Here is a 17,734-nt window from a genome sequence, read left to right on the forward strand (position 1 = left end):
TATATTAGCTCAAAGAGCCAGCTGCCCAACGTTTCGATATGTTGTACATATCTTTCTCAAGGGAGCCTGTGTTTGAATCAAAACATATATATATATATATATATATATATATATATATATATATATATATATATATATTAGGGGTTTTAATCGTTTAATCCCAACTGTGGGCTTTAAAATAACTGATCAATTAATCTTGTCTACGTGAGTGCAGTATCAAAAAACGGTGCGTGAAAAATAAAGGGTACTTCTAAAGACCTTGACAAAAGGGCAACAGGAAGGTATACCCAATGAAGAAAAAAAGGCTGCAACTTGCAGTATTTCGATTGCACAAAGACGTGCTCTCTTGACAGACATGGCATATTGTTTTTTTCCTGTGATTTTCTTTATTGCTTTTATTCAAGCTTGCAATCCAATAGCTGAAATCACTCCATATCCAGTGTCCAATCAACTGTCTCACTAATTAGGTGATTAAGTGCATATGCTTCAGTCATAGTCACTCAAGCGTGTCATGGTCAAGGATGAATGATCGAGTGATTAAAAAGAAACCAAAAACATTTCGTCAATGTCCATCATTTATATACCTTTTTTTTTACATAAATGTGTTAGAATAGTGATAAGTTTCTCTTGATGTTCGATATATTTATTGGAGTTAATTAGTTCATTATTTTCTGTTGAGTCCCACTGGCACAATGGTGTTCAGTCTATTTATCCATTTACTTTATTTTATTCTTCTATATGTCGCATTGTCAAATTTTAGCTGTTCTAATACTACAAACTTTACATCATTTATGTCCTTGACTGGTGAAGTGCTGTACTATTGGTTCATTAATTTTTTTTATTTCTAATTAATGAAAGGTGGTTCTGAATCCTTAATCCTTTTATATAAAGTTATTCCAGTATCTCCAACATTTATTTCATCACATTTTTCACAGGCTATTCCATAAACAACATTGCTATTTTTACAGTAGGTATTAGTTTTTAGTGGATATGTGTTGTTCTTATGTTTAATTGTATTGTTACTTTTGTCCATGTATTTACACATTTTACATGTACTAGTGCAAGTATTTGTAGAACCTATTCTGTCAATTATTCTTTTATGTTTACTGTGAACTAAAATATCACCTAAATAAGCTTCTCTTTTGAATGCTACAACTGGGGCCTTAATAAATACTTTTTTTTTCATTTTTTCTGAATTATGCTAAATCTGCAAGTGTTTCCAAACTATCTTTGAAATATTAGGCAAAAGTTTAGAGTAAGTCATTACTAATGGGACTCGACCTTTTTATCTCTATTTTTATAATCTAGTAGACCATCTCTTTTAGTTTATCCACTTTTATTAACTCAGTCTATAATTCTTTCTTTGTAGCCTCTTTTTTTAAGATTTGTTTTTAATACAATTCTTTGTTTTACATAGTCACTTTCTTTTCATCATATTCTTTGTTTTCTTATTCCTAGACCCTTTGGGATTGCCCTTTTAGTGTGTATCGGATGTGCAGAAGACATGTCTAAGTACTGGTGCATGTCAGTAGGTTTACAAAAGTGGTCAGTCTCAATTGAACCTTCTTCAAGTTTTACTATGGTATCTTAAAATTCTATTTTTTTTTTGTCAATGGAAGGTCCACCTTAATATTACTGTGTATTTCATTTGCCATTTTACGAAACTGGAAAAGAGATTCTTCTCCATGTGTCCAAACCCCAAAAATATCATCTACAAACCGAATGTATTCTAAAGGTTGTCTTTCCGATTTTCTAAGTAATTGTTCTTCCCATTTCCCCATGTATGTACTGGCAAAATGCATTCCTAATTTAGATCGTATTGCTGTACCATCGTTTTGTTTGCAATTCTTATCAACAAATGTAAAATAACTGTTTTCTAAAACTACGTTGATCATGTTCAGCACTTCTGCTGTTGGTATTGATTTATCTAGTCTATTATCTAGTGCTTTTTGAAAAGCTTCTAGTTTCTTTACGAGGGACACTTGGGTACAAGGATTTTACATCCATGCAAAATAAAATTGTAATCTCTGGAAGTTTGTGCTTTAGTGATTCACGTCTTTTTAAAAATTGTGTTGTATCCTTATATACATAAAGTTGAATTAAGATAGTGTGCCCTTCATCTTTGTCTTCAGAAAAAAAAAATAATAACTGTAGTATCAAGAATGTTCTTATGATATATGACAAAATATGATTTTTATCTTTAAATGGCAATAGCATAGCTCACTGTAAAAAAGAGGAAGACAATAAATCAGAAGTTTTAACTTTTTTATTGAAAACTTAAGATCATGTGAATCATGTACAGAATGTATTTTCTCAGAAAGAAAATTCAAATTTCATAAAGTTTCACAAACCTGTAAAACTTCAAAACATTGCTACAAAGAAAGTACGTACGAAAGAGAAAAAATAGTTCAAGGAGTATAGAGAAAAAGACTCTCATATTATACCAGCTAAATGAAGCAGACATCGACATATAATTCATGTTTTCAATCGAATGACAAAATGTTAAAATGGAGCAGGATTCGTGCACCACAAGATGTTTCTGTTTCCTGACTGAAGAACTTTTAAAAGTCTAAATCAGTGCCACAGTGATTCAGTGTAAACATTTACAGTGTTTCGTTTCTTAATACTTTTATTCAAGTATAGAATTTGTATTTATAATCGTTACCGACCTATTTAACATTTTGTCATTGTTTGGTTAAACATATTTGTCAAGATATACAGCAGATTACTTTCCTTTAAAAGCAGCAGGTCTGTGTTCAACACCTCCATGGTCTCGTAGTTGCTTTAATGAATTTGTGGCATGAGATACCTTAATGTAGTGAACAATAATATCTCTACAAGTGCTGAACCAAAAAACAAAACAAACAAACAAACAGAAAAAAAACAAACACAGTAATTGTTTAAAGTGATAAATAAAGTGAAGAACGGGATGATTTAATATGTGGCCCCTTGGTATCGCTTTTGCTTTGTGTTACTATATAACTGCCTTTTGAAGGAGAGGCATTTTCCCCAGATCCTTTACCAAAGGCTCATTACTATCATTGAGGGGTCTTTTATATTAAATGATAATTGGGTATAACTGGAAAAGGCTGTCAAAGTGGACATAAATAAACTATAACAGCAATAGGTATAGTTAGTATTATAAATGACACATTACAGTTTTAAGCCAGCGTCACAGTGTAAGCTAGGACCAGAAAGAAGAATAAAGGCTGTCTTGATTCAAAGGTGTACAAGTAGATCAGTTCCATGAAGGTCATAAATATATCTGCATCGTGCAAGATACTTAAGAGGAACAGTGGGGCATGGTGGACTGAAGCACTGAACTTGTTAGCTGAGTTACAGACAGCCGCATGCAATGGTTTAAAGAGGATTAGCTGAATCACCAGATTGAGTATTGTATCACTGGTAAATGAATGCCTGAATTACTCCTATAATAACAGTTTCAATTTGGTTTCAAAATTGCGGCTACAAATACCCAAAGACTGATTGATTGACTTCTTTGTCTTCCCTTATCAACCACCAGTTGATTCAGTGAGCCTGGTGCTCTGTGAGTTGCAGCTGCAGTTCCAGTCTATGATAAAGCTGGTATGATAAGTTGGCATCCGTTGTAACCCACCTTTATTGCTTCAGCAATTTTTTTACAGCCAACTGACTAACAACTACTGTAAATTGTCAATTTATCATGTTGGTTTAGTTAATTTGCAAACATCATAGTACCACACTGATATGCTTATTTTAATTCCAACTAATTACCAATAATGTGGCCATGTTTTATTAATTTTGTAAATGTCTGAAACACCATCTGCTGTATAACAACATAGAACCATTAGAAGCTGCCTTTGCATAGAACCATCAATAGAAATAGTCATTCATTCATTTCAACAAGTCTCTTTGTTGTATTGAATATGGAAAGACACTTTTTCTGAAAACTGAACTATTCAATAAAAATGAACAGTAAAAACAGTGAGAAAAAAAATAGAATCTCAAGTGACAACAGCCTCTGGCCACTGGGTGTCACTAATGTTCTATGCAATGTACATGTGAACTATAAGGCATTGATTCCTGTGGCTGCAGAGAGTTATTGTTATTTTTTCAGAAAACATTTGCTTTCCAACAAAACCTTAATACAGTATTTAAGACTTCAATGTTACATCAGCTTATACTACTGTGAATCAAAAAGTTTATGTGATGACTTATTATAGATGATTGAGGTTGCTTGTGTTATCCTATTTATAAATTGTTTATGGGGTTCCCACTGAGTTTACAGTATCTGATGTAAAAGTTACATACTTTGGTCCCAGTGCAATATGGTGCTGGAATTCTAGATCTCAGATTATTGATTCCAAATCTAAATCTGTAAAACTTTTTTTTTTTTTTTTTTTTTTTTTTTAACACTGCAATGCCCCGCTCCAACCTTGTATTTCAACTTTGGTCACTAGAAGGCAGATTTAGCTGGTACTGTGGGTCACTTTCATGACTTAAACCTGAAATGTGGCTTTAGATCTTACTGAATGAATACTGCTCTCAAATTATAACCTTGGAATGAAAGGTCAACCCAGGATGAAAAATAGCCAAGGCTGCACTTCCCAATAATTATTACTATTATAACACTGTATGTGAAATTCTATAGTCTCTTTTTAGGCTTACAGGCTGCCTGTGTTGTGTCAGTTAACACTCAATTGTAATAACCTTTATTTAACATGCAGGGTTCCCCTAGACTCCATGTCAGGGATTAAGAATACTCCACTTCGTGTTTTCTTACAGCCCAACCCTAGTGTGAGTGTTGGAAGTTATTTAAGGTTTGCTTGTTCACTATAGTTAGTCTAATTTTCCTTCTATTGGATTGGAAAACAAATGGCAAGTGGATCACTGTGCTTACCTGGTATGTACAGTATTAAATGGGTAAACTAAGGTGAGAGACAATAGAGTTAATGATTTGGATTTGTCGGTCATGCTTTCAAGAATCCTTGTGATTTTTAGATGTAAGGGGATATCCAGGGCTTATGTGCAAAGGTAATTTCTTCACAAGGATTTCTGGAACACAGATGAACCCAACAAACCTGTAACCACGGCAGCCACTACCGATTCCTCTACGTAGCAACGCTTAGGCAAGTCAAGGACATTGAGAATCTCCATAGAGATAAATAGCATGGCTTAATGATTATAGACTGTATGAAATAGACCAGGTAGAACAACAGCCAACAAAAACGTACCGAGCTATATTGCTTCTTTCCTCTTTTGTAGATTCCCATCTTATCTGCATTTCCTTTATACTGTACATAGTAGAAACGACAGATGTTTGCTGTTCAATATAGACTGACCAGTATTAGGATTTCCCCTAGAAACCTTGGCAATATCAGGAGAGGGGCCGAATTCAAGGAGAGAGAGAGCAGTATGCAGCGTTTACACTTATTTACTAATATTTAGTGTGGAACCAACTATATAAAAAAAACAGTTCTTATTATTTTCTACAAAAATGACCTCACAGAGCACAAGAATAAATTACACTTATTCAATTATCCAGAATCTGCTTGTTTGAAAAAGGTGTTTTTTGCTTGTGTTTTCTTAATATAAATAACAAGGAAAATCTTGTAAGAGTTCTGATTGTGTTGGACGTCAACTTCTTTGCTGCATTTTTTGTGCATAAAAGTCCCTACAGGTCTCACAGCAGCGCTGGTACCACCTCATGTCCTGACAGAGGTTCTGCTCTCTGATGACTTTACAGTAGACAGGCCACTGGTCCCGTAGGCACTTGAATGTTAAGGCAGCTATAGTACAAAACAGACAGAAGCATAAAGTTAACAAAAACTAAATTTCACCACCTTAATTATCTAACTGGAACCTTTTTTTATTTATTTTTTAATTAATTTATTTTTTTTTATCTCAGAGCAGTTATCCCAGGTAAACACAATAAAAAAGATGACTATGTCAAAATTGCAATACTGTTTTTTTTGCCAAAAACTGTATTGCAATGGTAAATAATATTTGCATGCTGTTATACAAATCAATTTAATAATCACACATGCAAATTTACAGGAATGGCAAACAGTTGCTGTCTGTGGTGTTCTATTTCATTCATAAAAATAATAACAATTCTCTGGAGGTGAAACGTCAGTGCATTGAGGTATTAAATTAATGTGATTGAACATCATCATGCATTTTATGTAGCTACCTTAACGGGACAACAGTGCATAGCAACTGAAACTAGAAACACAGCACCAGATATCAGTCCCCAGTCACCCTCCTTCAAACCATGTCAGATTATCTTTCTTTAAAGCAATTAAAGTCCCTCACCCAGTCTAGGCGAGGTGATGGTGTTCACATTATTTTTCTCGTTGCAGGGTTGTAGATGGCAAGGTCGGAAAGCAGCGGGCTTCTCGGATGAGAAGCATTCATTTCCATGCCTTCCAGTGATCTTGTGCATGCACTGAATTACCCTGGACTGCATTCCCTTGCCACAGGTTACTGAGCACTACAGAGACAAAACATGCATCAGCACACATTAATCTATAAAGTCACTTGCAATATAAGGCTGCTGAAATATCTTAACTATCACATTACAAATTCTAAGTAACCTTATTATAAAAGGTTTTGGCGTTCATAGCCACCCAGGCAATGATCCCCAAGAGTATCTACTTCTGTTGTCTTCTTCCAGTGGTCATGTAAACCAGACTGTCAGAGTGAATCTGTTAAATGTATTATTAAAAAGGTTACAGTCGTAAAGACAAATCCTCTCACACAAAAGACAATTTTATTACCAAGGAGGAGCCAATCACAAAATACAGAACCTATGTTTTTCTTTGATCTATGGTAACCCTTTTAAAAGTTTAGCACAGTAATTTTGTTTTACCAGACCTCTCTCTGCTTTACAATGCTTACCTATGCTTTATCATGCTGTATTACATTTTGGAATGATTTTATTATTATAAAACTATTAGGGATGTGCTTTTGGCAAATCTTTATGAACGTTTAAACCATATCTACACACACACACACACACACACACACACACACACACACACACACTTATATTACATTCTGATACTGACAGCCCTGGTTAGTATTTTCCAAGCAAATAAACCCTAAATAAGCAAATTATGTTTTAACTTCACAAACACTTAACTATAAAGTAAAAAAAACAACAACAGAAAACACACATACACATCAAAGTATATATTGAAATGTTTATATGGTTGTAAATAAAGTTGCTAGTGGAGATAGAACTATATACTATATACATATTAAACACATTTTCGGATAATAATGTTTTTAGAATAGTGTGTTTCTTAAAGGTTCATTTAACAACAAAAAAAACAGGAACCTATTCCATTTTTTAGTTGTAGTTTTTTTTTTTTTTTTTTTTTTTTTTAAGTAACTTTGCCAAAATGTTATGGTTTAAAAAAATAAATAAATAAATTAAAACAGACGAACATCACCCACTGTACAGCTCTAATGGAAAATGGCTACAGGAAAGTGAAAGCGAGGTGTACTTTCACTTCTGGAAAAGGTAATACCAGGGTGTCACAAAGACGGCCAGAGTGGGTGGCGTCAGACCAGAAAAGGAATACACAGAGAGATGTGGTTTGGTATAAGCTGGCGCGTGATCGCGCTCAGCATTTAATAAACAGAAAATAAAAGGTTTGAAACACAAAAACACTGGACACGGCACTTGCGCCAAAATAAAGAGACAAACAAAAACGAACACACACTAACAAACAGGGACGAACAAACACGGTGAGTAAAGCAATATTTACGTTCTTTCTTTCACTTTTTAGTTTCTCCTCTCTCTCCCGTTCTCCACTCACCGAACGCCAACCACGAGTGACTAAAAATGTGCCTATTTATACTGTTGTGCTGGGATTCAATTACTAATTAATTATTCACTTGAATCCCAGCACGTGAATTAATTCTGTGCAACCCCGTGCTCACATATTACATTTAACCAGCACGTGAAGTGATTTGTGCTCTCCTCGTGCCTAAATACAAATCTACACTTTAAATATACGTGAAACACAGACCCGTTTATATCCCGTGTACCAATCTATACACCAACATTAACACACACACGCACGCAACATACAACACAGATCACACAAATGCACACAGGGGCGGGGCACTTTGCCACATATACCCCCCCTTGTGCGCAGCACACATGGCCTCAACGGCCACCTCCCCCCTTAAAAACCCAGCAGTCCAGAACAAAGTCTCGGGCTGGGAAGGGAGGCTTCAGTGGGCCCTTGGCTGGCAATGCTGTCAGCACCCCTGCCGGTAGTGGCACGGCTGACAGCCTGTTGGTCCCATCCTGCAGCGAAAAAGCTGCGGGGGCAGGTGGTCCCCCGACCTCCCCCTTCTTCGTAGCCGGCAGCTCCCTCCTGTGGGGCTCCGGCCACAAGAACTCCTGCAGCGAAACTGCTGCTGGGGAAAGTGGTCTCCAGACCTCGTCCCCCTTCTTCGTGGCCGGCAGCTCCCCTTTCTGGGGCTCCGGCCACCGTACTCCCTGCGGAGGTACGGGCAGCAGAGGCAGCTCCTGCTCCTCTGCTCCGGGCGGTGGCGGAGGCAGAGGCAGCTCCAGCTCCTCTGCTCCTGGCGGTGGTGGAGGCAGAGGCAGCTCCAGCTCCTCTGCTCCTGGAGGTGGTGGAGGCAGAGGCAGCTCCAGCTCCTCTGCTCCTGGCGGTGGTGGAGGCAGAGGCAGCTCCAGCTCCTCTGCTCCTAGTGGAGGAAGCGGTGGAGGTGGCGGAGGCAGAGGCAGCTCCTCTGCTCCTGGCGGCGCTGGCTCCCTCCGCTGTGGCGGCTTATCTGGTGCGCGCCGTGCTGCCTTCAGCAGCATGAATAGAGGCTGCTGGGGGACACCAGCCTCCTGCCCCTCTCCCCCCCAAAAATTTCCAGGGGGTTGGGCCTGTAACTCCTCCCCTTCCGGCCCTTGGGGCTGAACCAGCAGGCATTTTCCCTCTGCTGGTGGCTTGGGTCCCAGGGCTGTGGAAGCCCCGACTTGCCTCCCTTTGGGCTGTGGACGCACCGACTCCTCCCTTTTGGGCTGTGGACGCACCGACTCCTCCCTTTTGGGCTGTGGACGCACCGACTCCTCCCTTTTGGGCTGTGGACACACCGACTCCCCCCTCTTGGGCTGTGGACGTTCGGGCTCCCCCCACTCAGGCGTAGGACGTTCGGGCTCCTCCCACTCAGGCGTAGGACGTTCGGGCTCCTCCCACTCAGGTGTAGGACGTTCGGGCTCCTCCCACTCAGGCGTAGGACGTTCGGGCTCCTCCCACTCAGGCGTAGGACGTTCAGGCTCCTCCCATTTGGGCTGTGGACGCTCAGGCTCCTCCCGCTTGGTCTGTGGACGCTCAGGCTCCTCCCCATAGCTGCGGAAGGGACAGTGGGCGAACAGGTGATCCTGGTCGCAGAGGAGGCACCCCGGCGATGGCTTGTTACATCGCCGTGGATGCCTGGCCCTTAGGCGGCACTCCTCCTCCCTGTCCTTCACCTCTTTATCCGGTTCCTCCTCCTCCTCACCTTGGAAGGGGCAGATCGCCACCGTGTGTCCGTAGACTCCACAGGCCATGCACCAGCCTTGGTCCTCGAGGCCCCCGAGGAGGTCCTCCAGGTCCCGGCAGCCGTCTCTCCAGCCTTCCATTTTCACTTTTTTTTTTTTTTTTGAAACCAGTCCTGTGGTTTTTTTTTTTTTAAACACAAAACCCCCTCTCCTGGTCTAACGCTTGGAGGCGCTGTTATCCCTCTTCTGACACCACGTGTCACAAAGACGGCCAGAGTGGGTGGCGTCAGACCAGAAAAGGAATACACAGAGAGATGTGGTTTGGTATAAGCTGGCGCGTGATCGCGCTCAGCATTTAATAAACAGAAAATAAAAGGTTTGAAACACAAAAACACTGGACACGGCACTTGCGCCAAAATAAAGAGACAAACAAAAACGAACACACACTAACAAACAGGGACGAACAAACACGGTGAGTAAAGCAATATTTACGTTCTTTCTTTCACTTTTTAGTTTCTCCTCTCTCTCCCGTTCTCCACTCACCGAACACCAACCACGAGTGACTAAAAATGTGCCTATTTATACTGTTGTGCTGGGATTCAATTACTAATTAATTATTCACTTGAATCCCAGCACGTGAATTAATTCTGTGCAACCCCGTGCTCACATATTACATTTAACCAGCACGTGAAGTGATTTGTGCTCTCCTCGTGCCTAAATACAAATCTACACTTTAAATATACGTGAAACACAGACCCGTTTATATCCCGTGTACCAATCTATACACCAACATTAACACACACACGCACGCAACATACAACACAGATCACACAAATGCACACAGGGGCGGGGCACTTTGCCACACAGGGATAAAATAGCACAATATTTTGGAATTGTAAACAGCACTGTGACTGATATTAAAAAGTCTGCCTCAGAGATTTAAAAGTTTGCGGTCTTTGGATTTTTGAGATCTATTGCTTGAGTCGAGTACTTGAGCATTACAATTTCTGAGTACTCGAATCAAATGCCACTTTCCTCTACACACTGTACTAGTGTACATTAACTTCCCAAACATTATCACAAGTCCTATTTTAAATGCCAAACTAAGATTGGGGAATGGGGTCCATGAGTCTGTGGTAATTGCAACTTTTTCTCCCTTTGAAAGTTTTGTATGAACAGCTGCAGCACGATTTTCTTCAAGTCTTTCCAGCCTCGCTGTTACTGTTTTACGGGTCGGCACAGTATTGGGGTAATCTTACATCGATTTAAAAACTGTAGCATTCACGATTCACACGCACTGTCCTCATAGGGGATAACGTGATCACGCCCTGTTCGGCCAAATCTATAGAAAATTTTGTTATGGATGTTTGCTTTTTATTGCCATCAGTAGCTCCATCCACAATAATTCTGAATGTTTTCATTTCAAATGGTGAAGCATTGAACTTGTGTTTTTGTGGTACAGCAATTTTGTTTGGCATAATTATTTACATACCACGGTTTTCTCGTCCAGTTCCTCAAAATACTTCCAAACGTGACTTCTTTTGTTTAGAGATGCCATTTTAAATGTAGAACAAACTCAGAAAAAAGCTTGTCATTAATGTTATTACTCCGCCTTGGAATTGATACCATACCACGTCTACTACAGGCATGAACACACACACAGTGCACCAATGAAGTGCCAGATCGACCGACAATAAAACCCGCCCCAGTGTCAATCTTTCTGTTGCACCAATTTGAAAAGCTACTTGGAAGCAATTGCGAAACCCCTTCCTTTTTATAATATCCGCCCTTACTGTGGCACTAGAGCAGTCTCATACGTGACAGACCACTGATGATAAATTACTAAAATTAATGCATAAAAAAATATGCGTTTGGTGACATTTGTAACGTGGACGGTGATACGGCTAGCATATTATTAAATGTTTAACCAGTTCTTTAGTTTATACATTTAAACGTTTAAAATTCTTATCCCTAAAAACTATTAAAAGATTAAATTCAATCAAACATTATTAAGGACAAATTCAAAGTGAAGTTTTTAACTAACTCTTTTTCTATTGCAGTGTTGTGCACGGGGAGTGACTTCCAATGTCATGATACAGGAACTGGTAAATAACATGGTTCATATTTAAATGTAACCATCAGGGTGGTTCGGGGGGCAGGACTTCTACCTGTGCCCATTTTGTTCTTCCATCCTCCCCTCCATCAACAGTCCAAAGCACCTTTGACCATTGCTCCATAGTTCAAATTCTTTGTTCTTGTGCATATTTTAGCCTTTTAGTCTTGTTCCCCTTTCTTCACAGAGGTATTCTTACTGCAACACATCCTTTAAGTCCTGATTTCAAGAGTGACCTTCATACTGTTGATTTGATGGACAACGACGCCTGTGCCTTCTGCCAGTTCTGTTGTCAATTCAACGCTTGTCTCCTTTCTATTCCTTAAGGATATTATCTTCAAGTATTGCTCATCCTTGTTAGACAGCTTTTTGGTCTTCCAGTCCTGTGTTTGTCAATTACAGATGATGTTTCTCTGTACTTGTTGATTATGCTTCGGATACCACACCTTGAAAATCAAGTAATGTGAGCTATTTCACTCAATGCTTTTCCTTCTTTATGTAAGTCAAGGTTGTTATAATAATAGAAAACACTAGTGGAGACTTTGAGTAAATTGTTGATGCTCATAATGCATCAGAGTAGAAAAATGCAACATGTCTAAGACTTTTGCACATCAGTGTGTATACATATATATATATATATATATATATATATATATATATATATATATATATATATATATATATATATATATATATATATATATATATATACTGTATGTATATATATATATATATATATATATATATATATATACACTGTATGTATATATATATATATATATATATATATATATATATATATATATATATATATATATATATATATATATATATATATATATATATTGGCACACTGTCTAAGACTGTAGAGAGAAAGGGATATTGCATCTTTATTCATCCTATTTGTTAATAACTGGTCTGTACTTTTAAGCAGCCCAGCTACTTCTATTATTAATTAATTCCATTACAGTACCATAACATCATATAACAAGGAAAGCCAAACTTTAAAATCTCTGCAGCATTTGCCAAGGCATGAGTAAAACACCAGGCCTTCAAATGGCCCCTACCATCTGAGCCTTTCGTTGGCAATGCATTTTCATCAAACAAAAAGTCTGTGACACAGACCTGCACAGCACTCTGCTAAGACACCACAGCATTTACACTGGAGACACCATGATTAAAAAGCACTGATTGTAAGAAGCAGTTGTCAAACTCCTTTTTATGCAAGATCTATTAAAATTTAAAACTGTTTTTTTTTCTTCTGATTGCTGATTTTTTTAAGAAAATGTTTCTAATGCTGCCGGTAGCACAACTTGTTGTTTAGTTATCTGTATTACTGCACTGGATGGCTTATGGAAGCTTCTCACAAAATATTTTTTTTGTTTGCTCTATCCCACTTGCAGGTTTCACCAGCCCACTTAAAAGCACTGAGGCTGTAGTTACCCCAAGTTTTCAGCACTATACATAAGACAGCTAGCATTCGACTAACGTCTTCATCAGTGTTACAGTATTTGCTGAAACCTTTGGCAATTATCTTTTCGTGTGTAAGTAAAAGAGGGAAGCCAGTTGGTTCTGATCATATTGTTACATTATTACAACCCTTAACCCAACCCAAGAAGAGCTGAATTGCAGAAATACATTTCTACATTTTTAAACAACAGGAAACCAGGTCCCACGATGCACAACCCATGTAGAGATTTCAATAATTCATTGTAGATTCCTATGGACTTATCCATTTAAGTGTCACTAGCAAGCTAAAGATGAATAATTAAAGGAGGATTTCAGCTTTCCAGGAAAAAAACAACAACAAAAAAAACACTGCAAACACACGATCCTGTCTGAAACAGTTTATAATTAATTACTGGTGTCAGATAAAGTATATCAGTAGGATTTTATGAAGTACAGTATACTGCTCCATATTTCTACATTTATTAATCTGAATATAAAGTATCAACATATACCTGTAACCTCAATATTTCTGGGGGTCTGGTTTACTGGTAGAATTCTAAACTCCCAATCGTAAAGTAATGTATTTATTTTTGATATGATCCAGAAAATAAATAAAAACTGGCCTACAGTACCTTTCAGAACCAGTAAAAGAAAAAATTCTTGCCACATCACACCTGCATTTATTATTTGAACCCTATTCCCCAACCTCCATTTCTTCACTGAATTCCAGGATAAGAATGCTGGAGACTATACACCCTGGTAACACAGCTGATAGTGAATCACATTTTTTTCCCCACTTGCTGGCATCGATTGGCTACATGTCCAATAGTGAGAGGTGGTGCTGTGTAGTGCTGGCTCGCAGCAGCAACATGGAATGAGTGCGGGGGCTTGACACTGGCAAAGCTTGCAGGCTGTGCTTGTTAATGGAGAAACAGTGCAATCTGTATAAATATATGTGGGTTGCATTATTCCACACTGGGGTTTGTTACTCTGCTGATATGATTTTGACAATTTATTTTCGAAAAGCGCATAAAGGCTGATCAAAGCTCCCAACATTTTCCTACAGAGTACTACATAGCTAATCTTGTGTAAAGTCTCTCAATGTCTCTGCTGTTATTATCCACATTTATACAGGAACACATTTCTGAGCATGCATGCTTGTTGAGACTTAATATGCTGAGACCAGTATTGATTCTTATATAATGCACAACATTTCCACAAACAAAAAACCTTAAGTATCTTGAACCAGGATCATAAAGTAAAAGCATGCTGGAAAATACATAGGATTGTACCTGTACACTCACGCTATATAGCCCTCTGGTGGTACTGTATAGAGGTTACCGCATGGGATGTAATTACCACTGCATTAATTGAGGAATGGCCATGTAGCTCTCTTCAGACAAGTTGTTCCAATGGAATTATAGGGTACGTCATTCACCAGTTGCCACATTTTGATGGCAACCTGGTCTACCACATATTACTTTATTTTTATTTACATGTAACTATTGTAAACTCATTTTTAATATATTCATAACAACTCTGCAGTATCCCTCCTCTGGCTACTTCCAAATTCCAATGAGAAATGGATAGTCAGTTACAAATGTTATAACAGCAAACACTGTTTTTTCAGCTATTGTTGTCTTAACCACTACACCGTGATCGAGATTATGTGACTGATTGTCAAAGCTTGTCACACAAAAATGTAAGAGTAAAACACTGAAAATTCCTCCTAATGCCTCAAATTGAAACTAATAGCCCAAGCTATTTAATATTGTAAAAGATTTGTATACCATGGTCTTAATTATGGTACAATTGCAAAGATGGGCCCCTTTCTGGAAATTGCTTTTGCTCCATTGACTTTCCTGCCCACAAGGAAGTTATTTTGTGATTCACCAGATTCTAAAACTGTCCATCAAATGAATACCCTTTGAAGTAAATCCTGCTTCTGGACAACATTTGTGTGGTATCTAAATACAGACTCTTTTCATCTAGATTAATGTCATTGGTGTTTTCTCCTTAGGGTGATTTAGAGACCCAAATATAAACTAATCTGAACAGACCCCACTCTTAGGTCCCTTGTTATGAGTGCTAGACCACCTGCCTAGCTAGACATGTTTAAATGCTTACTAAAAGTGGAGAAACTAACAACTGAAAAAATGAACGTGAACTACTGCTCCACTGCTTCATTGCCAGCATTGGTGATTATTACAGTATGTAACTCTGTCAAACCCAAAACAGTCCTGTAATTTAAGTTAAACGATGGTAAAACTTACTGACTATGGTAAATGTTTAGAAGGATATTAGCAAGGTTTGAAATCTATTTTCCTACACTACTGTATATAAGCAGAAGTACAGCAGTAGCCAAAACCAGCTATAAAAAATGACAAAATATGGTGCGGTAGTCTCCATGATAAAACTAAAGTCAATGCGATATGCAGTTTAGTTAACCTGTCCTGCATCTTCTGCACGCTAGACGACGTTATCCGACTAGGAACTGGTTTGTTACAGATTACTACTGAAATACAGCGTTTTACCAGCAGGTGTCACATGCTGAAGCTTGTGAATACCAAAAAGCACAAAGCTTACTGTACTGTACTATTTCTGTAACAGCTTGCTGTATATCAAGAAATTAGGCAATGCTTTTTTGAAGAGATGGATAAACGCAGTATGCTACATCCCAAATGAAAATAATTATGGTGACATTATATAAATGAACCATAGAGGCTGACTCTGTGGGTTCTCTGGGGCTGGAGCTGCACGGGAACAAATAGGGGATGAGGAGCATCTGCCAGGAATTTTAACATGTTGAACAACAATCTATTCGGCTAAACGTTGCCTAATTGTAAAAAAAAAACAACAAAAAAGTGTTGTTAAAATGTGTATGCAGAGCATATAAATAAACATCTTGCTTCTCATCTGATGTTTCATTTTTTTGTGTGTATTTCTGCAACCTACGGTAGTCTTAAAATACTTACCGTGCAGCTGTGTGCACGTTTAAGACCGAAGAGTAACGAAGAGTAACGAATGGGTTTCTTGTCAACAATGCATTTCCCAAGGGTGACAAAAGTCAACAATGTCCAGTAAGAATTCAAATTCAGGACTACTAGTGAGTGCAGTAATTCATTAAATGGCAAGTGTTTATGTAAAAAAAAAATCATCATAGACTAAGTATAGTTCTAAGAATAAGGTGTTGAGACTAATTTACTGTCGAAGTGTGTGCATTTAGCATCCAAAAGTAATTAAGCCTTGACACAAGGCTGTTATGAAAAGGGCTCTTTCTTACTGTAGCTGGATTTTTTTTTACACTGATTTACATCCAAGCTACAATGCTCTGCATGAAATATTAACTCTTTGAAATATTCACAAATAGGTGCTTTGTGAGAGCTATTTCCTATCAGCAGCTGGTTTTAATAAACATTGGAAGACAGAGACAGAATCCAGCAACTAAGAAAGCAGGGGAGACAGCCTACAATATATAAAGGAGGTAGATGTAGTGATATTGTACCACCTTGGACCAGTCTCCTGTTCTCCAGACGTAGCACTTGGAGTAATCCTCGCAGTCTTCCACCTCCCTGGGGCGTGTGGACAAGTCGCATTTCTTGCGAGGATTGGTGCATTTCACAGTCCTGTGGCGGGCCCCTTTGCCGCACTTTACAGAGCACTGAAATACAAACCCCACAGGCAGATATGATTTGCAATGAAGAAAAGCGGCTACATATATTTAAGCAGTTTGTCTAAAGACGTCACCCCGCGTTCCTTTCATCTCTTCTGACATGTCTCAGAGAAAAACTGAGACTGTGACAGCAGCTGGGTGGGCCAATCACAGGGAAGCGATACCACTTCTCAACGGCGTCAGCAGACCCGCCTCACAGCTGTTTTGGTTTTAAACTTTTGAGTCTGCTTACTTTCGCAGGTGAATTATTGGGCTTTACATACCTAAATCAAGCAGGGATTAAATCAGGGGTCATAAAGTGCTCTTTGGAAAGTTTGAACCTAAAGGGTGTCTACATTTAACCAACATTGCAGAAAGAGGCTGGGTGAAGCAGTGTTCCTCTCCAGATCTGATTCCTGCTGGGTGAGGTGCGATTCTTCAGCATGTGTGGTCTTAAGAGTTTATCAGTCTCAGGCCATTCTCACACAGGTGGTAAAAAAAAAAGATTGCATATGAACACAATTTCTTTTTTCGTGTACAACATTTGTAAAAGAAACGCAAAGCTGTTTTTCCTCTATTGCAGATGGTAACATGATTTATAACATACGATATATAGAGCATGTAACCTGCACTATATAATATATAGTGAACAGCAAAAAATACCTCGGACCACACTTCAGCCTCCCACACTGTCATACAGTCCTGACCCTCACAGCGCTGGGTTGCGGCAGGCTTGTGTCCCACACAGTCCCGCTCTTTGGCCCTGATGAGAGTCCCATTGCGTAGCTGCTGAGTGCAGGACACCTGACGAGCCTGAGATCCCTTTCCACAAGTCCTTGAGCAAGGAGTCCACTCTGTCATCATCCACCTGAAATAAGCACATGCGTTACCATGACGAAAACATCCACTGCTTGTATATTGATAGTTTCTCTACATGACATCACACAGGTGCAGCATAAAATATTGAGCTTCTTTGTGCTCTGAGCATAATAAAAATAATGTTTTTCTTTTTCTTTATATTGGAGGT

The 17,734-nt window shown here is 38.6% G+C and overlaps 1 protein-coding gene across 1 annotated transcript in view; it reads right to left on the minus strand.

Moving 5' to 3' along the window:
- Positions 1-4,359: 4,359 nt before the first annotated feature.
- LOC117973137 (A disintegrin and metalloproteinase with thrombospondin motifs 19-like) overlaps positions 4,360-17,734 on the minus strand; it is a 109,935-nt gene continuing 96,560 nt past the window's right edge. Inside the window, exons 20-23 of the mRNA XM_059022272.1 lie at positions 17,371-17,575; positions 16,564-16,716; positions 6,295-6,472; positions 4,360-5,768 (exon numbers count right to left, since the gene is read on the minus strand). Coding sequence (XP_058878255.1) covers positions 5,617-5,768; positions 6,295-6,472; positions 16,564-16,716; positions 17,371-17,575 — 688 coding nt within the window. The 3' untranslated portion in view covers positions 4,360-5,616. The remainder of the gene's footprint in view (positions 5,769-6,294; positions 6,473-16,563; positions 16,717-17,370; positions 17,576-17,734) is intronic.

This window comes from Acipenser ruthenus, chromosome 1, assembly GCF_902713425.1.
Source record: "Acipenser ruthenus chromosome 1, fAciRut3.2 maternal haplotype, whole genome shotgun sequence".
Lineage (NCBI taxonomy): Eukaryota > Metazoa > Chordata > Actinopteri > Acipenseriformes > Acipenseridae > Acipenser > Acipenser ruthenus.